Source organism: Tachysurus vachellii, chromosome 1, assembly GCF_030014155.1.
Source record: "Tachysurus vachellii isolate PV-2020 chromosome 1, HZAU_Pvac_v1, whole genome shotgun sequence".
In the NCBI taxonomy this organism is placed as follows: Eukaryota; Metazoa; Chordata; class Actinopteri; order Siluriformes; family Bagridae; genus Tachysurus; species Tachysurus vachellii.
The window spans coordinates 17994000-18019815 of record NC_083460.1 but is presented as its reverse complement, the minus strand read 5'-3'; the positions used below and the strand labels follow the sequence as shown (position 1 = coordinate 18019815).

General features: G+C 37.2%; 1 protein-coding gene across 14 annotated transcripts in view; it reads left to right on the top strand.

Annotated features, from left to right (window-relative positions):
- The window catches only part of elna (elastin a), a 53080-nt gene that overhangs the window by 3567 nt on the left and 23697 nt on the right, over positions 1-25816 (top strand). For 13 of the 14 annotated variants that reach the window (XM_060875581.1, XM_060875576.1, XM_060875578.1 and 10 more), the window contains exons 2-12: positions 7364-7438; positions 8624-8662; positions 10140-10295; positions 10414-10440; positions 22037-22090; positions 22930-23001; positions 23184-23213; positions 23865-23945; positions 24110-24190; positions 24279-24326; positions 24425-24487. In XM_060875581.1, coding sequence (XP_060731564.1) covers positions 7364-7438; positions 8624-8662; positions 10140-10295; positions 10414-10440; positions 22037-22090; positions 22930-23001; positions 23184-23213; positions 23865-23945; positions 24110-24190; positions 24279-24326; positions 24425-24487 — 726 coding nt within the window. The remainder of the gene's footprint in view (positions 1-7363; positions 7439-8623; positions 8663-10139; positions 10296-10413; positions 10441-22036; positions 22091-22929; positions 23002-23183; positions 23214-23864; positions 23946-24109; positions 24191-24278; positions 24327-24424; positions 24488-25816) is intronic. The other variant, XM_060875572.1, reaches the window with a different exon arrangement.

The following is a 25816-nucleotide window of genomic DNA, read 5'->3' as shown; positions in this document are numbered from 1 at the left end:
ATTCTGAGTATGGGTCACCAAACTTAGCCGTATGTCACGTCACTACACAACTTTATTTCTATAAAAACTCAAGTAAAAGTGCTATGGTTGAATTATACTTTATGCTTTTACAGTGAAACAAATACTCAGGTACTGTAAGGAGCATATCTAAGGTTTAAGTATTAAGATTGTTTTCGGAATGAAAGTTGTATATGGAATCAATCCAGTTCATAAGGTTAACATGTTTATATCCATTTAAAATAAACTCTATCACTGGAAATATTTCAGAATAAAAATTTATACATAGTTTTGAAAACTAAAGTTAACAAGTGATTTCATTAGCCAGACCTTATTGTGTGTTTGACATCATCCTCAATGTAATCACACAGATAAAATGGATCATGTAAAAGTAAAACAAATTGTGAAGCGTTCTGATATATTTTTATTATCTAGTGTTGTGTACAAAAAGACAATACACATGATCATTTTTAATATTGTCTAAGTCACAATATCAATATCAAAGGAATGAGACAAGAAGATGATAAATCTTAAACAGTACAAATGTCTGTAATTTGATTCAGTGATTCAGATGTACTGACTCATTAAAGTCTTCCTAAAGCATTAGCTAAATGTAAAAGTATTCATATATTTCTTATATTCGTGGATCTTATACTAGAGTTACCTTCATGATGACAGCTAGGACCAGAGAAAAGCCAAGAACTTTACCGACTCCTAATAATTTAGAATTTGTATGAAGGAGTTTTGGCTTCATGCGTCAGGCCAGGACTTCAGAGAATCCCTAATACATTAAATCTCCTTTCCTTTGACACCAGGCCATAGTTTAAGCAGGTAAAATCATATCCAGATCAAATGTTATATCCAGATCTGCTGCCCCACGCATTAAAATCTTCAATCAGATTATCTACTGTGCTGGAATTGAAAACGTGTGCTCTGAGGACTCTTACTGGATTTAATCTTTAAGGAAGTGCTGGCGTTCTAGATCTGGAGGTTTTTGGCTGCCTAAGAGAATTAATGTGACACCTCTTGTGTCTCGTGGTGTGTTGGCCAAAGTCAGTGCAAAAGGATTTAAGAGTTCTTGCCTGGATGTCTGTTGTTCCAGGGCAGATATTAACTGTGCAGGCTTTATGAATCCAGCTTAAAGAATGGTTATGTGTACAAGATATGGTTCACTGTGTAGTTACTCCTTATTCCTTGTGCCAGGACATCCTTAATGCTGAACATGAACAATTCTGTCCTAAATAAAATCTCCATCTAAGTCTCCATTCATGTCTGATCATGTTTTTATACATATATGTATTTCACACTGATTTAATAAGAAATTAAAACATAAATCCCTCTGTAATAAAACTTTATAAGTGAAGGTGATTTTGCTGTGAAATCCAGCTAAATCCCTCTACTGCTACTGAACCCCCAAGCAACCCTTTCCTGATCAGTTGTCACGTGATTCATTATTTACCTCTGCTCTTTTTTCCTTTTGTACCACGTGTGTTCCCTATCTGTTAGCCTGGGGCAACAGTGTATAATAAAGTCACCTCGACTCTCAACACCTTGCTCCACTAGTTTCCAGGATCATTAACTGGAATGCAGAAATGCTACCAGCGATAAGGGGCTTCATTTAGCCACATTTCTTTATAGCTCTTATTCACAATCAAAGGCTGTTAACAGATTTGACAGTTTATCAGCCATGTCTTTGACACTGTGATATAATAAACACCGCTTTCCCACACACACAGCACAGAACCCATTCAGAACCCCAGCACTTCACTAAACATCACAGCGGCTGGGTGGAGTTTAGGGCCTCTTCCGTTTTAACACATCTGAACAATGGGATTCAGTTATCAGACGTTTAGTAGATGTTTTTATTAGCGAGAAAAACTTTTACCTGCTCTTTTGTTGTTGTATATGTTTATTGACTTTATTCTTTTGCTCTGTATGTTGATAAAATGCCTTAAAATACCTTAATCTTTCTAAAACTCCATAAAATTCAAAAGATCAATAATAAAGTGCTAAACACGGTGTGTTATAAAATGCCTTGTAATGCAACTCAGACACACAAAACTCTTCCTCCATTATATGGCGTTTATCATTAACGTGCCGTTACTACGACCTTCCTGCTGGTCCTGCTAGTTCTGTGACCTACATTATTCTACCTACTAGCCGAAGCAACAATATGCTACAACTATTTGCACTGTGACCGCAAATTCCGAAGTTAATGTCAACGTGAGGATTGCTTGGAAGTCGCTGTGGGGACCGAGCCAATTTCAAGACAAAGAACCACACTTTAATAAAACTATTTGTTCCAGAACATGACTGGCTTGCTTTCAGGTTGGCCAAAAAGTTTTGTGAGGCTGTTTTGTATAATAGATGTTATAAGATCGTGATCATACCTTTTAACTGTAACATCCCTGATCACGTGTTTTGATTCTTTACTTTCCCTTGACGGCAATGAAGCAGAGCACACGGGGCAAACTCAAGGAGCACACTCAATATCTTATGAAACAATACATCTGCAAGACATCGGAGTGGCTTGTCAGTGTTTGCTTTATGATTATCGTAAAACAACCGGAACAACAGTGATGTGTTTTATGGCATTTTATTTTTCCCTGTGTCAGGTCAAGTCAGACTTTACCAATTATACGTTCAAACGATAGCCACAAACATGCAAGCTAAGACAGCACGATACAAATACACGATAAGAAAAGCTCTTAACGTATTAATTACCTTATATAAAGTACATAGTGCATTATTATTACATAGAATTATTATTATTCTGTATAATTTCTATCAGTCCTAAATTCTAAACTACACTTTGTCTCTGATTGTCTTGTACTGAGGTTGTTGTCAATATTCTGTGATCAATTGCACCAAGTTCTTGGAGAACACTTAAATATGGCTGAATGAAACACTGGCATCCCTTTAACACAGTCCTCAATGGAATGTCTGAAATAATGAAATCCTTATTTAATGTTTTGTAAACAGAAAATATCTGAACATTACAGTGCTAGAAACACTTGGAAACATTACACTTTGCATCAAAGACCTATACTGCATCTTTAATCTTCTTTGAAAAGCATGACAATGGGTGGTACGGCTACCACGATGTCATGCTTTATCCTGCTTTATCCTGCCCCACCCCTGATCAGGATAAGCTAGTGGATCGTCCCAGCTCAGTGATAGTTCACACACTAGGGTGCTATTCTTTTCCAAATCATTTACATAAGACACTGTTTCAGTCTCCATCTCTGATGTTTATAAAATTCGAACCAAGTAATCCTACTGCATCAGGACTTGGCAAAAAAGCCTCGGTTTCTCTTAAGCAGATACATGAGAAGCAAAAATGGACCTTCCTCGAGTTTTGAAGGCCTTCTTTTGTCAAATGCATAGAAAAAACTTTTGCCAATGTGAAAATTTGGCTTGAACACAGTGCTGTGTGTGTGCCGTGTGCTGATTTTCTTTCGGATTCTTCACAGTAATGCTCTCTACCTCAGATGTGTCCAATGGGAATGTAGGAGAAGGAGAAGTGGGAGGGCGTCCTATCAACAAAATAATTAGTGTTGCCAGTTATGACTGAATTACTCACAACTTGTGGCAATTACTATCCAAAAAAATGTCTGAAATGTTGTGCAATTCAAAATTAAATGTCAAGAAAAACAAAGCCAGCAAAGGTTTGAAAGTTGGCCATATTGATTTAATAACAGTTGTTTGTGTGTGTGTGTGTGTGTGTGCGTGTGGGTGTGTGAGGGTGAGAGAGTATATATATATATATGTATGAGTGAGGCTATAACGACGCTATTCTAAGAATAATGTGTCCGTGGAGAAAATATAAAAAATAAAATCAAAGAACTAATTCAGTCACTGCTAATGAAATGTATTTATCTTAAAGAAAAAAGTGTTTACCGAGGTGTGAATTGGGCGTGCTTTGGATACGAACCTGGTCTTTTGGCACAATCATTGAATGGCAACACCAGTTATAAACAAGTCATAAAAGAAAAACAGCTCCAAATTATTCCCTATGCGTAAATCAAATAAAAGTTCCAGTCTGTGAAATACAAAATACTTCTTGCATCATGATCACTTTTGAGACAGTTATAAGAAATGCATTTTGGTTTAATTTCAGATTTTTAAAAAAAATTGTTTTCAATTTAACTTTATGGAAGATTTCTTTTAATATCTGTAAATTTATTGGGTGGGAAGAGAATAAAAATAAGCATGTTATAGATTATATACTAGATAGAAAAAGGAAGTACTGTGTTATTGGATTAGATAATTCACTTTCTGGTGTCTCGTTACTGTTAACCAAACAGTACGATTTATTAACTAAACTACACGAAGGATGATGGCCAGAAAACATACTGTTACCATTATATAAAAAATGGGGCACATGGTTATAGGAAAATAATCAAGACAGGCGGGTGATGTTACCACCCTGAAGTTTTCCAATAACAGCACATCAGGAAGGGTTTTATTTCCTTATAACAAAGTAATTTGAAAGAAAGCCAATGCTAACAATTTTTATTTATTACAGAAAGACTCATCATACATTTCATCCATTTGTAGTCATGTATAATTCTGTGGAACGTCTGGAAAAACAAGTTGATAATGTCACTTGTCAAAATGTCAAAATGCAGCTTTGATGTCGCTGCATAAACTTCGATCCTGAAGACTTCAGTGTTGTTAAATGTAGGACCAAAGCTTTACAATAGTCTGACTGGTACAAAGCACTGACAGTGTCTGGAGATTCCCTGAATAAACAACACAAAAACAAACATTCACTACACAAAAAACTTATGTTTAAGTATTTATGTGATGCGTCCACAATAGAGGTCTCTAGTTATTTAGTAGGAAATAATAAGGAATTCATATCAACTGTGACCTACTTCGGACCAGAATTAAGCATTTAACATTCTCCACACAGAAAAGTTCTGTGAGCATTAAAATTAAACCGTGAACTATTTCTTATCAAGTAGAATTTAGCATTCAACAGTAATATGGTTTAAATAACTAAAACCTTCAGTTTCATAGACTAAACAGAAAAGTTATAAAAAGCTAAGACATAATTTACACTGAATAAATGTATATTTCCGATCATATTTGTTAATTTTATTTTAATGGTTTGGTTTTGCTGTGATCGCATTTCATTATGCGGTACTTATGGCATTTGTGACATTACTGCTCTTCCTCTTAACATCTGAAACCTGACACATGGCATAAAATCTCTCCATCACCTGTCATAAAGCTTTCACTCGAAAGGGTGGAGCCTCTGAGCTCAGTGACCCACCAGCTGAAAGAGGCATTGTATTAAATGTCTATTTTATGTTAATTCTATCCAAGATCTGTATCAAACAGCCCTTTCTCTCATTCGTTCCGTTATGGAAAAATACTTCCAAATGTCTGGCTGGTTTTATACTGCTTTTTTGTGATTAAGATGACCCGCAGTTCTTTCAAGTTAGAGCAAACAGCAGAGAGGAAAAAACAGACAGTTTGTTTTCACTGGATGGGAATGGCGAGCGTCATGGTCCCATTTTACAAAGCAGGCCCGAGGTATCCAAAACTGTGTGATGACCTTGGGAGTTCTAACCACAGAGCTGGTGTGATGAGTCCAAACACCATGAAACCCAATCACTTCCCAGGCATCCGTGGCCTTAGCTGTTTTTCAGAATAGCTTTTGAAGAGCATCTTCCCTCCAGCTCTATCAACGCACACATGAGCTCATCTGTTTTCCAAAGGGATGTCTGCCATAGTCTTTCAAATAAAGGATCTTTTGCAAGACTTCCAATTACCCCAAGAGAGACAGGCTGCTTTGCAAAAAACATAAGTCATAAAGTCCTTTGAAATTTCCCATGCTGTTGTGAAGATATACAAAATCCCAATTGGCACCGGTTTCTAGCTTGACCATTTTTTCCCTCCTGGACAGAAAGGCGGCCAGCCTTAGACTAAACAATATCGGCTGTTCAAGAATCAGCCAATTTGTTGGTGATTTTGCAATTTTTTGCACGGTGTATGTATCTGTCCTCACAATTCCTTTCATTCTGTAAGCTGATGCAGTTTCTCTTTCTATCACTGCCTGCTTCAGGAAACATGTTCACAGTTTATCTTCATTTTTCACAAGCAATGAACACAAACATTACCTTATATGAAGAACTTTTTATTTATTTGATCAGCACCTCATTTGTTAGGAGTGAATATAATCATTGGTGCCAAAACCAATGAAATATTCCCAAAGCAAGCTATAACCTGAACACCACACTTACTAACTCTTGAAATCAGATTCATTTTTCAACTTAATGTCTTTTCTCACGTGGTTTTGAAAAGATGATGAGTGAACAGCGATCTTTTACACTGTTGTGCTTTAAAGTCTTCTTGTTGATTGTTCAGGTTTTTTATTATTTAGAAGAAATTCATTTTATAAGTTGGTTTCCATGTGTCCTACTGTACAGATCGTAGCTCACTAAAAGTGTGTCTCTGAGCAAGAAAAAGGAAGCCATTGACAGTCATTTATGCACATTTTTATGAGCTAACTTGATTAGCAAGAATTTCTGAGGGGATTTTTTTTGTCATATCCATAAACAATCACATAGTAAATGCTAGTCATCTGTTTAACATATGCTAGCTGAACAGGATTGCTGAGAGGTGTTTTAGGTCATTTTATAAATATTTATAATCTTCATTGCTAATGCCAGCCAGCTAGCTAGCATACGCAAGACACAGTACCTCTTTGTTTTTAATGACAAAAGTATTTTTGAGGACTGGGTGCCTAATCAGAAACATTTAAAGTCTGGAGTCTACACAATCTCCATACATCCTGTTAGGGTAAAAGGGTTTAGTTTATCATGTATAACTTGTGTATGTATATTGTATTGCCACGTAAACACTTCAGTATGGCTTAAATAATTTCAATAGACTCTCTAACATGAGTTTGACTTTTTGTTTTCATTTTTATTTTAACTGATGCAAACCAGATTTAGCCTCGGATCTGTGTCTGAGCCTACAGATGATGGCAGATAGTCACCAAAATGAACAGAGAACAGAAACAGAGGCACTTTTCCTTCCCCATCTTTGTTTAGCTTATTAGTATGTGTACTTTATATCGCATGCTGAACATCCTATTAGTGCCTGCACACCACAGCACAACTTGGACCTGCCTTCGGCATGAAGTTATGTAGATGGCTGACGCCCTTGTTCTCTAAAAAACCCATCCATCACAGCTCAATATTTACTTCTTTGGATTAGGTCATTTGTTGTAATTTCGGTATGTAGGTGGAAAATGGGTCCACCCCACTAGATGTAGTAGACTTATGTTTTGGGTTAGTTTCATATAAAAAAGAAGTCCGTCATTAATAATATTTACATTTTTTCCTTTCAGGGGTTTATGTGCCTGCTGGTACAGGAGTTGGAATTGCAGGTGGAGGTGTGCAGCCTGGTACTGGCATTTTCCCAGGTTTGTTAACATCTTAAAATCATTCTTAAAATAAACAAAGAGTTCTTTGTATAATATGACACATTCGATTTCATTAATCCAATTCGGTGTGTGAAAACTATTTTCCTCAAGCAGAGATGGAAAATTTTTTAAACAACAGTTTACCTGTTAGGGGTAGTTGACTTGTAGAATTTTAATTCTTGGGGTCAACGTTTTCTTATTAAGGTTGTGGGTCACCATGAACCACCAGAACCTGCTGTGTCAGCCCTCAACATTGCATTGACTTCTGCAGCTCATGCTTTAGCAAACAATGTTGTAATGATGTACTTGATCAGTGCCGAATGTCTGATCTGATGCCCCTTTTATCCAGCTTCTGTGGTGCTTTAACAGCCAAATCATGTGCTTCTGCAAAGAATCAGAACTCTGACCAAGCTCAAATTCTATAATTCTCTGGAAATATACTGGAAAGATTTTTGTTCATGATAGTGGCTCCCAAATTTATCAAAGCTGTTTATTTAAGTTGAGATCTGGTGACTTTGAAGGACATCTCATGTCACTGATGCTACTTTCATATTCATTAAAACAACACAGTGACATCCCTCATCCCCTGTGGGTGTGAGCAGGGTCATCCTCAAAAACACCACTGCCTTTGGGGTAAAAATATTTATCATAGGATAAAGACTCAGTCAAAAGTACTTTGCACTGTTTTGCAGTGACCCTTCCTGGTAATGAGGTAACGTGGATGTGAACCGTGCCAACAAAACGCCTCTAACATAATAACAGGACCACCAGCTTTGCCTTTCATTCATCATCAGTACTGTACTGTATGTAAAACCTTTAAGGGTTCCACAAGAGAATCAACCACAGAGCACTAATGGGCTCTAAACTTACACATGTTTGCACAGGAAGTGGAGAGCATTGTTTAAGATGATATGGTCCATATGGTTAAATTCTACCATAGATTTAAGAACATGAAGTCATATAGTTGTGTGCTCATGGTTGCATTCTCAAGATTTAAAAGCTCCCAGTTGAAGTGTAGACTCATTTCAGTGATGTCATCATTTCAGGATAGCCACTGTTAACTGTGCCACAAAAGAATGACCTAATCTATGCTTTCAGAGAGGAGCATTAGGGAGAGCCAAAACAAACATATTAAGTGTTACCCTGTATGAGGCATAACTCTTTCTCTTGTCCTGTATTTTATAGGAGGTGCTGGGGTCCCTTACAAACCGGCAAAAGCTGGAGGTAAGTTCTGTTTGATTATGTCTCTCAAAGGTTCATTTAACCGTATTCTTGTCAGTCAATCCTCAAGAAGATCAAATCCACTATAATACACACATACATTATCCTAATAATGAATCTCAGTGCTGCGAAATGTTGAAATTTATTCACTACTGAAATCAATTGAAATACTTGTCTGATGTATCACAACAATAACATTTGTTATGTCAAATTCAGTATTATTGCTAAAAACATTGATGTTATCTCTTTTTACAAGAGTACAAAACCATTTATGCCGGTTTTGGGGTTTCAGCGATGACTTTCTTTGTCATGTCACATGCCTTAATTGCTCATATGAAAATAGAAACTCTTTTTTTTTACCAAGCCTTCTAGGAGCAATATGGTCATGTAAAAGGTTTTGGTGATTTTTTTTTTTTGTTTATATCTTCATGGTAAATGTTGACATCAAACCTATTTCTTCTCTCAAAGAAGTGCTTGTTCATAGGTATCTCAAATTTGAATGTGTTTTCTTCAACCAATAAAACTGTTTGTAAGTTTATCTCAAAAAGGTCCTGCCTCATTTTCTATCAGACTTGCAGCCATAAAATAATTCATTTGTTTATACTGATTACAAGCACTACTGAAATGAAGCACTATGGGAAGTAACAGACCAATCCCAAGTCTCAAACTTGCTACATCAATCTTCATGCAAGTGCTACATAGCTCTCAACTAGACATCCTAACATACTTTGTCTTCTTGTTAAAGGAACGGTTAACATAGTAAAAGCTATATTAAACATTAGTCCTGGCAGAATAATCAGCATAACAACATCTATCCCTGTTTCACATGGGCAAATATTTGCATGGTTCGTTAGAAAGAGGCTAGCCAGCTTCTATCCCTAGCTACACTTGGCTTGTTAGGGCTACAGAGTATTGTTTTGGCTTATTATCCTTTTAGACATGCTCATATTACAGACAAAACAGTGGATGAAATAAGATGATTTGGAGATGACAGACGGGTCTAAGGTTATTGTGGCTGTGTCCAGCTGAGATTTAGCTTCACTACACACACCAATCCAAAGCTAACATTTTCATATTTATTTTTGGCTTTAGAAATGTGTAGAATGCAACACCCAGGTATCAGGTGTCACTTCTCCAGGCGCGTCTTTTGGCCAGCATCGAATTCGATATATGTCCTTTGGAAATGCTAGGACGGCTGCTAATGTCCTGAAAGATTAATTGAGGCTCCTGGAAAAAACATTGATTGAACAGCCAAGAAAATAGAGAGAGGCTTGGAAGTGGTCAGTTACAAGGATGTTGATGTTAACTTACAGTTCTAGTTGAAATTCAAAGTAAAATTAAGCAGTGCTTTCAGTGCTTTACATGATGTTATGTAATGTTTAATCAGTTAAAAAATCACAATTGAGGGCCTGAATAACTATAATCCACAGCTAATCCAGCTAATCTACATAAATAAAAAATAAATTACTTTGTTCAACAGCAGGTGGATACGGAGCTGGTGCAGGAGCCCTTGGCGCTGGTGGACTTGGTGCTGGTGGACTTGGTGCTGGTGGACTTGGTGCTGGTGGACTTGGTGCTGGTGGACTTGGTGCTGGTGGACTTGGTACTGGGTTAGGGGCAGGAGGTCTTGGTGCAGGTAAGAGGTACCTCTAAACACACTTGCAAAAATCCTTTGTTTTTGTAAAAGCATTTTCAGTAAAGCCCCAAGTCAGATATAATCAATAATATTATTTCATGTTTTATCTTTACAACAGGAGCTGGGGGAAAGCCACCTAAACCAGGTGAGCAAACTATAAACCACTTGTCATTGCCTTGTACTGAAGTGTATTTAACATAAGCCGCATAAATGGAACTTAAATCCCACACCACATTTTGGTTACAGTATTTAAGGAGCTGTTAAACTTTGTGATTGGTGAAAATTATAACAGTGTGTATTTATATTTGCTTTTTCAACGTTTCAGTTTATATTCCTTTTTAGACCTTTATTCCTCCTTTTTTTTTTTACATACTGTGTGGCAAGCACTAAAAATGTGTGTTTTTTATTGTGTTAAATAATTAAGAAAAGCTACCTGATCATTTTCAGTCCAGCAACTTCATGCAAGTTTACTTTTCCATTATCACCGTTTAAACAATGGTGCACCCAAGCCGATTGTGTCCTGAGATTAAATCAGTACAATAAGTGGAAATTTCACGTACTGTGGCCAGACCCTGCTGCGATACTGCAGTATAAATATTTTTCTCCCTTAGTCAATTCATATAATGTTAGTGCATTAGTTGTGTTTGGCCATTACTGAATTTCCTAAAAGACTGTTGATTAAATCTATGGCCCAGAGAACTGTTTGGAGAGATAAGGAATTAGGCCAGTGCAACCAAGGTTGATAAGGTTGGGACAAATCTGTTGGCTGCTCTAAGAAAGACCTTTCATTCTTTCAAAGAGGTATTAGCATTTTAACACCTCCTCGGTATCAGATTTTCAATGGAAGTTGTCTTTGGCTTTAATAATAAGGATTAGATTTTGAGACATTTGCAAACTTTTATGTGATTGCGCTAAAATTCCATTAATCACTCTAAGCCAAAAGGATATACAGTACCTAAGATACTTCATTTAGTGTAATTAGTGAGTCTTTAAAATAGCACTAACTTTGGGACATCTCATTCAGGTATTTCATCTTTCTAGGTCATCAAGAATATATTTGAATATTATTGTATAAATTATTTTTTTCCAGCTATGTATTTTATTTGCTACTCACTAAAGTGACGTGACATACGGCTAAGCACTGTGACCTATACTAAGAATTCGTTCTCTGCATTTAACCCATCCAAAGTGCACACACACAGCAGTGAACACACACACACCGTGAACACACACCCGGAGCAGTGGGCAGCCATTTATGCTGCGGCGCCCAGGGAGCAGTTGGGGGGCACCTCAGTCATGGCCAGCCTGAGACTCGAACCCACAACCTTAGGGTTAGGAGTCAAACTCTCTAACCATTAGGCCACGACTTCCCCTAGTTTGATGTGAGAGTTAAAATATGAGACTAAATATTACTGTATCATTTTTCCAACGGTCATCTATATATGATCTGAATATGCAGTAATTGATGGCACATTAATATTGATAGTGCATGGTGAGATTTAATTAGGTTGTGCAAATGTAAGGAAATAAAGAAAGGAAGGTGATGCCATATCAGTCTTGTGTTGGTGGAGAATGTAAGCTGTATTTTTTTGATTCAATTTGGAACAAGGAATAAATTCTAGTGAAACTCATGCAGACATTGGAAAGTTTTATCAATTTAAAACATTAGGAAATGATCACAGGTTTAAATTTATTTTGCTTACAGACAATTTGTCTCAGGGTAACTATTTTTTGACACAATAACTCTAACAGTAGGTTAGCGTTTGGTAAGTAAGAAGATTCTGGATAAAAGATCTTTTACATTGAATAGTCAGGAAGATAAAATGTGTCACAGCTGTAATGAGCATACAGATTAACTGACACAGTTATGTTTGATTGCTTGATTTAACACCACTTACAGACAGTTCTGCTTTTTCGTGTTCAGTTTGATGCAGCACGACTCAAATTTCTGAATTATTCCAGATCCAAACTGACTTTAAACCCATGTTGCCTTCTTTAATGTCCGTATTTGCCACTTTGAAGACTTCTTATTTGTTTTGGATTGCTAATATAGTATTTTCTTTTTTTTTGCATTCCATACACTAACAGCCTGCTTTTTAAAACATAAACATATCATTTAAACTGAATATCTGACATAGAACTCAACTGTTAATGAATATTCTCAGTCAAGACTTATATGAGAAGTCGTGACCAGACTTTTATGGTTTATTCAGGCCTTATGGTTGGCACTACATACCTGGATAAAAAAGATATGTTGAGTTATGGGGCTCTGTTTGGGTAATGCCAGTGTATCACTTTTTTTATTGGAGATTTTTAAGTTTTTTTTCTCTTGCTATTTTAATAGTCATAGATTAACGTGCTGCCATAGATGCAGCACAGGGTGTGATGGTCAGAATATGATGTTGCAGTCTGATTCTTAAACCCATTTTAATCCAAAAATATCTACAAGTTATAGGCGCAGGAATAAGATGGCATATTTACTGTGTGTGTGTGTGTGTGTGTGTGTGTGTGTGCCTCTAATATCAGTGAACCCTGCTTTAACAGAACAGAGGTTTTTAAACAAAATAAAATAATACTCTGCAGGATTTAAGTGCCAACGATACCCAACTCCAACTCCATTAGTGGACAGGAATTCTCCATTTGCACGTTTTATGAATGTAACATAACCTTTTGTAAAAATCGTAGCAAGGACACTAAACACACAACAAAACAAAACACTAAACACAGACATATATATAATTTGTCTTGTGTATTTGTGAAGGAGGATAAATATAAATACAGTTGGACTATTTGTAGTGAAAATGGACCCAAAGTGATTTTACAGGATTAAAAAATCACAGGATGAGAAAGGTTCGATATCGTATCCAACCTTCGGAGAGGTGAGACAAAAAAAAACACAGCTGCTTTTTGTCTCTTTACACAGTCAGAACGGGAAACTCAAGCTCTCTGACCCTTTTAATCCTTAAAAACATTGTTGTTCTTATCTGTCTGAAGAAAAAAAAAATAATCCCACAAGGTCCCAAAGGCAATTATAATTCTACCTGGGGAGAGAGAGATAGAGAGAGTGTGAGCAAGTAAAATAGAGCTAAAGAGAGAGTGAAAATAAAGGGTTGAGAGATCATGAGGGAGTAGGCCAGGCTGATGAGTCGGGAGGAACGCCAGTGTCTCAAGGAGCACATGTGCTTCTCATTAGCTGGCTCAGACCTGTCCCCGAGTCACTCAATGCTGGCCTCTGATAGTGAATAATGACTCCTCTCGAGCCCGGGTCTGCAGTGACAAGGTAAACCTCCTACTCATTCCCTGGCACAATACACAGATATTTTGGGGCAAACATTGACCTTGGGATCATAACTCAAATCTGCAACGGAAAATTCCCAAAAATCTCCTATCAATATACTTTGAGGTGTTATTTTGTATGATGCTCCTCCCAATTTTAACACTGAACATTAAGTCATTACCTTGCCAAGTGTAACGTTTCTGTTCTTACCAACCATGTTGGAAAAATCACGCTCTTCTTATCCATTTTGAACTAAGTGGAACATCTAGACCCACTTTTCATTTGGAAACTTTTCTCCCAGTATATTTTAGCACTTTTGTTCCTTGCCATTTGCTTCAATATGGTCATGATCAAAATGTGGTTCTACTCTTGGTGTATGATTCATTATACAGGTTTTAATAATTAGTTTGCTTAGTTAAATGAAAGCTGCCAGAACTTAGTATTTTGACAGTTATGTAATCCCTAAGCTCTCCCTACGTTGTAGTATTTAGGTCATAAAAGACATTAGACTTTCTATGGAAATGTCTGAATAACTGAGAAACAGAAACAAAGCCATTGAATAATTTTATTACTTAATGGAGTATTTTGATACTCCGCCAATGCAGTGTAGTGGAATAGCGTCAGGAACGCAGCGTTTAAACTAGTGATTCTTTATAGATGGATAACTTTCACTCCAGCCCTTAAATATCTTTGTGAAATCCTGGTTATCATCATATCATTTTCCCTCTTGAACAGAACACATAATATTCCTGTCAATCCTGTTTGGAACGGTGGGAAAGCAATAAGTAAACATGCAGGTTGGAGAGAAGACAGAGAAACAATCTTGTGAGCACAGTTTATTGGCCATATCATTCCTCAAGCCTGACATTTTCGAACCGAACTCATGTGTGGACCATCTGGACATGATTTACATCTGAACATACCATCGCTGCTGGCAGGTTTATTGACATTTTTCTGATGCACGTTTTGCACCACAGATTTTCACTGAGGATCAGGTGTTTCACTTGCTGTTATAAACATCTGTAAACATGTCATAAATGTGTTATAACAAATTGTAGGATCTGTTTGGCTTATTCGATATTTGCTATTTGTTTCCAGTGGAAAAGTTTAAGTAAAGCTACAGTATATGCAAGAAAATATTAAACAGTCACTTATGACGCTTATTAAATCTTCCAATGAATCCAGAATTATTAATGCATTACGTGATTCAGGAGTAATAGTATAAACAATATATTTATATATATATATGGATATAACATCTATAAGAGATTATACTTCTTGGCATAAGCCTGTATAAATGCTCATAGTAGTATTATACACAGTTGTTACACTTATAAGCATAATGTCAGGTTACATAAAGCTTATAATCTGTACATTGAAACCCTGACTGTTTGCTCTATGATGTCCACAATGCAGATATATTTATTATATATTTTTGGACAAAAGTAACCTTTCTTCATGAGAATGAATGAATGAAAATGAATAATAACTTTAATTTACACACAAATCAAAGAGGTTTCAGTCGTTCAGTTATTCAGTACGCATGACCTATGTAACAGTGAGCAGCACAGAGATGATGAGTTTATCCAGTTTAAAGTCATTTGGGGTGACTCTGGTGTGTACTAATGTTGTCACGTAGTATTTATAGTATTATCATCCGGCTTCATCATGCAGCTACACGTCTTTAAAGCCAATTCACACCGGATGCTGTGTTTGTTTTAGGCACGTTGTACTTTTTTCACACAGTGAAATAACAAAATTCACACTCTACCTGCTGCGGCCTTTATTTATAAGTGTAATGCACAAAGATTTCACGCTTCTCCAAACCGTTCTCCAAACTGCAAAGTGTTTGTACAGTAACGAAACTTAACTGGGAAAAAGACCCATATGCTGTTTGTTCACTGCCCCCACTGTTTTATTGAGATGTATTGTAGCAAATGTAAATTTCCTCATTGACACGTTTGCACATTTTGGCATTGGTATTGATTGGAGGATGCTGTCCTGTGACAGCTGACTGCTATTTCATTAGCTTTAGATTAGACAAAGAAATGATTAGGGTTGAGAGATGCATTATATCAATTATTTATCTCATTCTGTACATTTCATTGTCCATTGGTGGAGCTGCAGACAATTTGATGTAAATGCCAAAGTGTAGCAGTCAGCATTTCTATAGCCTTCTACCAACATATAATCTAAAACGTATGATCTATAAAAAGGATTATATATAAAATAGAATTGTTATAATAATTATAAATGCTTTCTGTGTACAGGAACGATAGGACGTGTTAACAGTTCAGATTAAGTACATGAATATTTTATAATGTAAAGAAAAAAAAGAATAAACATTACAGTCAGCTCCTTGTGAATAAATGAAAAGTATTTGAAGTGAGGCTTACAATTGTGGAAAAATCAGCGAGGGGGTTGGAGTGAGGGGGTGTTTTTGTCGATCTTAAGGTGAAGTCACTGAGCAGTGCAGCCTTGTACCATTGTTGTAATCGTTGTAAGCACGATAAATCGTATTACAGATGCTTGTGAATAGGAACCATTTTCACAAAAAAAAGTAACATTGCCAGACTTTGTGAATAGAATTAGTACCACAGAGTACAGTCACGTAACCAAGCAGATTAACAGGACAAACCTTCAGCATGAATGTTTCACTGTACCTTAAAGAAGAACTAATCCTTCATGATGACAGTGGAAGAGCAGGAGCTAGGTGAGCCAAACAGCTGCTCCTATTTATCTCAGCTCTGATCCGAGTTTGAGTCTAAACTAAAGAGCCTGGCAACAGACCGGCATAAACATCATGGGAAAGCAAAAAAGAGAGCACTTTTATTTGTGAGTTATAGGGAATATAGCTGAGAAACAGAAATTTTTTGGCAGGTGTTCACTTTCACGACCGCAAGATTTGGGATGGCAGAAACAATGACTTATAAGGGGAAAAATGAGAAAAGCACAATCGGGGCTGTTAAGTGCAACAGAGTTGTCACCATTCAGGAGTTGGGCGGATAATTACACCAGAGTGCGGTTCTTAGATCAGCTCTTGTAAATGTGCCACGACTGATAGACGTGACATAGGTGATGATTGGTTAAGAGTAGACAATGTGTCAGATCACTGCATTCAGAAACCAATCCAAATTGTTACCGGAGTATGAAGAGAAAACCATTGTGCAAGGACATAATAGATTTAACCCCGTTGAATAGCCATTCCCATTATTTTTAGAGCATTACTCTTTTCCAATTCTCTTATTGAGAGAAACATAGTGCGGTTTGTCTATAGGGTCCAATTTCATTTCTCATCAAACTATCAGATACAATAATAGTAAAGAATAAGAATAGGAAAGGGCAGTCGGTTCTTTTGGATGTGTCCCAGGATGTGGGGATGTGGTAGCCTAGTGGTTAAGGTGTTGGGCTACCAATCGGAAGGTTGTGAGTTCAATTCCTATGTCCACTAAGCTGCCACTGCTAGGCCCCTTAGCAAGGCCCTTAACCTTCAATTGCTCAGTTGTATAATAATGAGATAAAAAAAAAAAAAAAAAAAAAAAAAAGTAAGTCGCTCTGGATAAGGGCGTCTGCTAAATGCTGTAAATGTAATGTGTCCCTCACTATAGTGTTTCCTATACTGATCAGTCTTAAGTAGTGAACGTAATTATAAATTCATTTGCTAGACAATCAGGCAATTATCCCCAATGGTAAAATCCCCAATGTGCTGCACAGTCAACTGACATATAAAAAGTGGCTCTGAATGTTGAGTAATCACACACAAGGTGGATTAGTTAGTTAAGTAATATTCCCTTTCTAATAAAGCATCTTGTACAAAAAGTCATCCAGACATTGGCCAACATTTTGGCTATAAGTTGTGGCTTTCTGTCTCACATCGTACATAAAACATATTATTAAAAGTCTGGCTAGTCTCTTTATTTTCTCTCATCATGTTTAACCCGCGGTGACTGTTACTTATAGTGAGAGAGTTCTATGACAGCTTTGTGCTGCACTTTAGTCTGCTCGGTTTCTTCATTGTTTCCACATACACGTGTGTTTCCGATTGTGAAATAGATTGTCCTTTATGCACATGAATTAATTTGCCAAGAAAAAAAAGTTCTACCATCACCAATGTAACAACACTACTCTAGTATAATACTCTACTACAATACATATATTTAAATGTATGTATTAACGCATGCACTGTATGTACGATGTACGCTATGATTTACACTATACACTAATTGTAAAATCACATATACATACAGATAAATATCACATACCGTTATTCCCCAAACTGCTGCCACAGTATTAGAGGGACAAAAACGAATATGTGGCCAGGTTTAAGATTTAAGAAAATAGACCTTGTAGAATTTATATAAAAAATATTATGTTTCTCAACAAAGCTTGGTTTGATTGCTCTTAGTGAACTTAATTTAAACAAGTTAAATACTAAATTGAATGATGTCGAGTGAGCAGTATTAAGGTAAACCAATAATATTGTGAAATCCTATGAGCATGTTGACACTAATGGGAATTAAATACAGCATTATATAAGCAGTTGTATGAGAGAATAGTGCAGTGGTAATGTCTCTGTGTTGTGGTTTGAATCTCAGCTGAAGTGAGAGCTTGGTGTTTGATTTTTTCAGGAAAATATGCAATCAAATGATATTATTAATTGTGTCACTCAGTTCAATCAGTTGGAGCTGCTGCACTCATCTGAATGAACTAAATTCACTGAGTTTCTGTTTCAGTGTAAGATGACTATATTTTATATTTAACCAATAATATTCTGTGTTAATTAAATATTAAATATTCTTAATATTCCCAACAAAGGGAAAAAGGTCTCACACTGAAAGCTGATGTTGTCCTGACTCATTTTATATCAGACCTGCAACAATAAAATAATTTGTTTGTTTATACTAATGCACATGTTCAAGAACTCAAAATTAGCAGCTTGGCTTGAACCCTAACTTTTCAATCCACAACCACGATCTTTAACTGTTTGAGTCAGCGTGCAAATTCCTTGCTTTAAACGATGTTTATATGAAAATCCTTCCACCTTGAATTTGTAAAAATGCCCCATCCCATGTGCTAAGAATTCTCATTTGGAATACAAAAAATGGCTTGTACTAAGTTCCAATTTTTAAGAGAATTACATAGGAACTTTTAATATCTCTATTGCAAAGTCTAAACAGTAGCTCATTGAATATTCTTCCATCCATGTTTCAGACCAGAACACTACTTAACTGAAAACATTTCATAGCAGAACTTCTAAATAGTGCCCTGATTTGGGGATAAATGAATAAATACAGCAACATCCTGTACTGTTTCAGCAATTGAGGAACAAACCTTGGGGGTTCTTTGCTCTGGTTTCAGATCATTTGTGCCAAGTGTTGTGCCACTTCCCTTCAGATGGCTGTGTCTGATTTTGTTCAACTGAATGCTGGCTTTTTAGGACTTGTGGAAAAAACCAGTTAGCAGTGGTTAACGCAGCTTTTGGACAATTTTGTTGAATGAATCTATGATTACTTTGCTAAATGGAACGGTTTGCATATGTTCCTGTTGGCATTTTCTGTTTTCTTTCTTTCTTTCTACTTTGGCATGTCAGTGTTGCGGTGTAATGAAATTGATTGCGATCTGCAGGAGAGCGCTGCTGTTGGACTCCAGCGGCCTGCAGACTTTTTGCTGTGGCTGTCATCAGTTCTGTGGACAAGAGCCATGGAATTCTCTTCTCTCTTAAATTAAATCCTTTAGCATCCGCATCTGGTGAAGAGAGTGAGAAAGAACAAAGTTACAGATACAGTAAAACCACTATAGTTCTTCATCTTGGCTCATCTACCTGCATTGTTTAGTGCTCCAGATGTCATGTCTGAGACATGGCATCTGAGGAAAAACAGGCAAAAAATGGTTAGATGAATTCTCTCATATCCTATTCCCCTCAGTATGCAGTTTGTTTGCATTGAGGATTAACTTACCCAAACTTCTCATGTCTGAGAGCTGGAGAGACTCTTGGCCTGAATATTGACTTTGGCTACGCTGATGCTGGATGGCCGCAGTCTTTAAGCTCTCCTGCTAACTTTTGGCTGCCTGTTTTGCTCGCTACATAACAAGCATCAACAGTTCTGCTGTACTACCCAAGGATCTTTATAGTCGCTAGAATATTTTGTTAAATCATAGACTGCCTTGCAAAAGTATTTACCTACTTGCTGTGAAACCCCTAAATTAGTTCAGAATGCCAAGTGCTAAAAGTGTCATTTTGTGTCAATATAAATCCACCTGTTTTTGGAAGTTAAAAGAACATTGGTAAACAAACAGCATCAAAAAGGAAGGTTCTGGGAAAAGCACCTACATATCATGGTTTGATAATGAAAACATCTAAACTTTGAACATCCTTTAAATGAATTTTATCCATGATTTGGAAATTAAAAGAATATGGAACAACCACAACTTGGTTTATAGAAGGCTGTTCAAAGTTCATGACATAAAATCCCAAATGATTAGATTTATTTTTGATGATACTTTGATGATGATTATTTATTGGATTCATACATCAAAATAAATGCCTGGACAATACGGACAGTAATTGCCATAGGTTTTTCGTCCAAAATCCACAATATATTGCCATCCCATATGCAGAGCTGGATTCAGTGGTTGGTCCATTTTAATGCAATCAATATCTTATTCCCTTATCATTTATATAATTATAATAGTTATGTTGGTGTTTAAAGACAAAGAAAAATCTGATTTTACCAACACAATAGCCAGAAATCTGTGAGTTTTCTGCGGTCTTCTGGGTAATCACTGGGACTTGGGAGTGGTCCATATGAATAATGAACAATCAACAGCAAGCAATCAGGTCTGAAAAGAATCAGATCTTAATTGTACATCAGTTAAGGCCTCTCTTGATATTACCTCTAATGAGATGTGGTGTATTTCATATAAGGCCTAATATAACACGTTCCATTAAAATACATAGCTATGGAATAGAATTCACAAGAATTCTCCCAAGCCAAGTCATGCTTGTGTATAAATGCTCATTTGGCTGTAGACGTTCAGAATGAGTGCAGATAACCCTGTTGCACCCAGAGCTTTTCAATGAGACGACGCAAAGAGCCAGTAATACATTCCAATCACACATGGCTTGGCTTCAAATCCATGAGGGAATGTTGGACTAATCAGACAATACGTGAGTCGCTTGAGGGAGGCTTGCTGTCCGACATAGGGAAACCAGGGGAGTGCTTCATAGTGCATCATTAACTAATGGCAGACAAGCCCTGTCTCAGCGCCTGTTCCACGTATCTGAAGATTCCTTTTTCTGATAGATCACTGGAGATCAGCTGGCGTATATTAGGATGGTGATGGATTTTCAGAATGTGAGAGAGTTTAGGATAGGGCTCACATTAGTTGACACATGTCCCTGAGACAGCATTAATCTCACAGTAGTCCTCCTTTTTCTAATCCCATAATGCTATCATTTGCAAGGAATAATGTCTCCATGGCTTGTGTCTCAATGCCAGAAATTTCTACGAGAGCTTTATAACTCTAAATACTGAAATGGCTGAATGGTTGAGTAGAATAACAGCTGAAAATACCTACAGCTGTAAAAAGAAAAAAAAATGAAGCACTAGTGACAGGTCATAGTTGCCCTAAGTGTTGCACTTTTTAATCTGTCTGGATCCTAAGAAGTGGCAAGCAAATCCTCTGTAAGATAAATGTTCCATTACGTATTTTTGCCTCATAAGGATGGAATGCATCAAACTTACAATATAGGATTTCTCTTTTTCCATCACTGAGCATTGTACAGTTCAGACATACAGTATATAATTCATAGTTTGTACACTCTTGGCTGTCATTTCTGTACATGTTAATATACTGCAGGAAGAAAGACATGCCTCATTATAATTAGCAGAGACTTGATATAGCAAATGAATTTGGCTTTGTCGCTCTCCATTTGTCACACTGTTGTTTTTTTCCTTGCCATAATGAGTAGCTTTATTTTCAGATTTATAGTGGCAGAAATGCGAGTGACAGACCGAACATTCCTCTGCTCATCTTGCTCCAATCTCTCTTCCGCTCATTCTGTGTCATAAAGTTAAGTATGCAGTCTGGTGAATGACTCCATTTGTGTAGCACGTCCATGTTGGAAGAGAACACGATCTCCATGTGGGACGAGAACACGGTCTTGACATAAATATTCAATGAGTTCAAAACTCCTTTTTCTCAAAGCCAAAAAAGATTGTTCAAAGCATCCAAAAGCCTTGTACCACTCTCTCCCTCAGTCTCTCTCTCTCTCACATTACTAAACCGACCCATCTGTTCTTTACGGTCTGAGAAGGCTGCTTGTCTCAGCTGCCAAATAAACTTCTTACCGCAGATTTGAAACGTGGTAGGTGCTGAACAAGGGAAATAAATGACTCAGATCCCCAGCAGTACATTCTGCTCTTAAATATTCCTTTTCATTTCTCTTCTTTTCCTTTCTAAGGTTATGGAAACTTAGGAGCAGGTGGCCTGGGCGCTGGAGGATACAGACCTGGAGGTGTAGTATTCTTACTCCGTATCTACTCTGGGGAATAGCACTATATGTGTTCCATATTACACTCAATTAATAAAGGCAGCTGTCTATGGTTGGAAATCCAAGCCAAGTACCCAGTTTCTATCCAAATACTCAAATACTCAAACTGTCCAAATGAAGGTGCATTTACTCATATTAATTAAAATATTAAAATATAAATATTAATTAAAAATTTAAAATTTAAATTTCCTTAATGCAGATTTTTTCCAGAGGGGGCAGATTAGGACACATCAAAAATCCAGAGGATCGTTCAACAAAATATTGTGTATATATATATATTACGCTAAATATTAAAGATCTTCTAACTATATTTATTTTAAAATCTACTTTAGTCAATAAGCATAAAAGGAATCAAAGTTTTTCCCTCCATACTGGTTAAACATTAAACATGACTTAGCATAGTGGCATTGCCCGTGATTTGTTTCATGTCTCGTGACATTAAATTCCTTATTTATTTTATTCGTCTTTCCAGATATTTAAAGGTAGAGTTTTAGCGTGAACGTCAAAGCTTTGGAAGTTGATCATTTTAAGCAGATTGTACATCTGATGAAGTGAGTCAGACTAAAGCTCTAATGTGTTGTCCTTATCTGCAGGTAGTCAGTGACTTGCCTTCCTATTGTTTCCTATATAATATAGGAAACCATTAACAAAAGACCAAAGGACCATGACGTTGATGAAACTACTGAAAAAAAAAAAAAGTTGTTATACTTAATTTCATTACAAAATATATCTCAGGCACCTATATCAATTGTTCCAAACATCTTTGTCACACTCTGAGGTGATGTTTGTATTTCTTCATTCAGCTGGTTATGGTCGATACGGTGGTGGACTTGTTCCTGGAGCAGGAGTTGGAGGACTGAAACCCGGGAAAACAGGTTAATTGCTGCATGTTAAGTCAATAACTGGTGTTAGATTTTTAGATATAAATTAAGTTTAATATCTTTCTTCCATTTGAATCAGACAGATATCGGTACTGGTCTGTATTATGTTTCCTCCTGTGATTTAAACTTTGCTCGATATAAATGTTGTCCAAGATGTAAATTTAAACTCATTTCAGGTGCCGGAGGCTTCAAGCCTGGAAAAGGAGGTACAAAAAATTTTCTTCGTGTCTTGACATTGTTATCTGTGTAATTCCAGTTCTCCTTGGTTAGTTAGTTAGTGAATTAAAAGTAATATTAATGGTTAGGGAAGTGATGCACTTAGCAAATTTTCAAATGACTCTTTATGTAAAATATGAGTCATTTTTATGAGTTAATCATATTAAACATTACTATTGAGCACAGTTTCAGTCAGGTCATCATTCCACTGAGGCTGGCAGTACCGGAGGTCTATAAAAACAGAATGAGGCAGTGTGTCGGCAGCGTTCCTCCAATAACGGTCGCCTTTTCATAGTATTCCAGTTGGCCTGAGCTTCAATTAACAAACATCAGATCTGAAGCCAAATCAACCAGTGTATCTTCCACAGGGAATCATGCTGGAGGTTTCTACCTAAACCTGGTGCTTTACTTCATATTGTAAAAGCAGCGTGACAAGCATCAGATAGAAGAAGGTTAGGCAAATAGATGAAAACTTTGAAACATGTAGTGCCAAGTCCTCAAACCAGAACTGCCAGCTCATTTTCTCAGATTGGAACAGAGTAGTGAAGACATTTGATTATGTAAAAAAACAGAACTTAATATCAGAATTCTTGACATGCATCCTAATAAACATAGCTCATTCTTTGTGTGTTTTGCTCTAGTGCCAGGTGCTGGAGGGACGGTACTAGGTCCTGGTGCGGGGGGCACTGTACCTGGCAGTGGGCCTGCACTCCCTGCTGGAGGTAAGACACACAACCTCACAGACTGTAAACTAAACAGGACATTACTCTATATCCATTCTAGACTTTTTTTTAAACCTTATTTACACAGGGGTGCACAGCAGGAGACTTTGGTCTCACCTGGGCATCTTACTATTCTGTTACTGATGTCATTGTCCTTCTGTTAGCTCCAGTCATTCCTCAGATCGGTCTCCCAGGTGTGGGTCCTGGTGGGAAAGCTGCAAAACCAGGAAAGGCTCCAGTGCCAGGTAAGTATCTGGATGTGTCCTTTTTAATATTTAATTCTTATATTTTATTATAAGCGTTTTATAAATGGATGTCCTACCTGTTATGCAGGAGTAGGAGTGCCTGGAGCTTTTCAAGGTGGACATGTGCCTGGTCAAGGTGTGTGTCCAATACATTTCCAAGTGTCATTTTCTGGGGACATCTTAAAAATTCTCTGAAAAAGTGTTGGTCTGACTTTTCACTGTTCACATCAACAGGGTTTAATGGCCTAGGTGTTCTTCCAGGTGTAGCAACAGGAACAGGACTTAAACCAAAGCCAGGTAAGAGCTTTATTCCTGTTAATAAAGCAGACAATGCAGTTGGATGCTGGGAAAAATCAATCCACAACACAAATTCAGACATAATGTCAAAGATGGACTCAGTACAGGCAATCAGGGCAACAGAATAAAGTAAAAACAAGAATATTACACAGAATCAAAAGGCTTAGAATTATCGCTAGTATAATATTAGAAAGAGTTTGCAGGGGGGGCACGGTGGCTTAGTGGTTAGCACGTTCGCCTCACACCTCCAGGGTTGGGGGTTCAATTCCTGCCTCCGCCTTGTGTGTGTGGAGTTTGCATGTTCTCCCCGTGCCTCCGGGTACTCCGGTTTCCTCCTCCGGTCCAAAGACATGCATGGTAGGTTGATTGGCATCTCTGGAAAATTGTCCGTAGTGTGTGATTGCGTGAGTGAATGAGAGTGTGTGTGTGCCCTGCGATGGGTTGGCACTCCGTCCAGGGTGTATCCTGCCTTGATACCCAATGACGCCTGAGATAGGTACAGGCTCCCCGTGACCCGAGGTAGTTCGGATAAGCGGTAGAAAATGAGTGAGTGAGAGAGAGTTTGCAGTGACTAAAAAATCTTGGTTATTTATACAAAAATTCTGATTTTAAATCAAAGAATATGATTAGAGTTCCAGTGCAGAATGTAGTATTAGAATCATACAATTAGATTGTAGTAGATTAAATCATGTTTTGTAGTCCATGGTAATGGAAAATGTACTTAAACAGGCCATGTGGCTGTATCAGTGAATTCTGCAAGTGATAGAACCTCCTCAACCCACCAGCACTTTCTTCAGGTTGCTCTGGTAGTTCAAGCTTTACATGGCTGATAAACAGTCTTACAGTCTTGTCTAATTCTAAGATCTCCCATGGAAAGCCAGAGCCTGTCCTCTGGCGGTACTTTGTGGAGATGATATGAAAAGTAGTTGTTTAGTTGTAGTAATTGTTCTAGATGTTGATCCTAGTACACACTGTAATAGGGTGAGCTGAGAGTTTGCAAACTCTAAGGTGTCCCATAGCCAAATATGTATGAGCCCAGGAAATGTATTTATTACATACACAAGGTGGGACATACCACTTCTACTAAAGACATGGTGGCAGCACAGACTGATGCTTATTTGTTTAATTTAGCATTTGATCTATGCCCCTTTTGGGCCTGAGGGGTACCTAGTGGAAAGTGAAGCAGCCTTATTTGTTTGTTTTTAGCCAGTATGAGCTAAGATTATAAAATCTTGAGAAGTATAAAAGCCCATTAAGTGTATTTTGGGTTCAACCTTCTTGCTGTTTTCAAATGCTCAGGGTTTCTCAGGTTCATGTGGTATTGCTAAC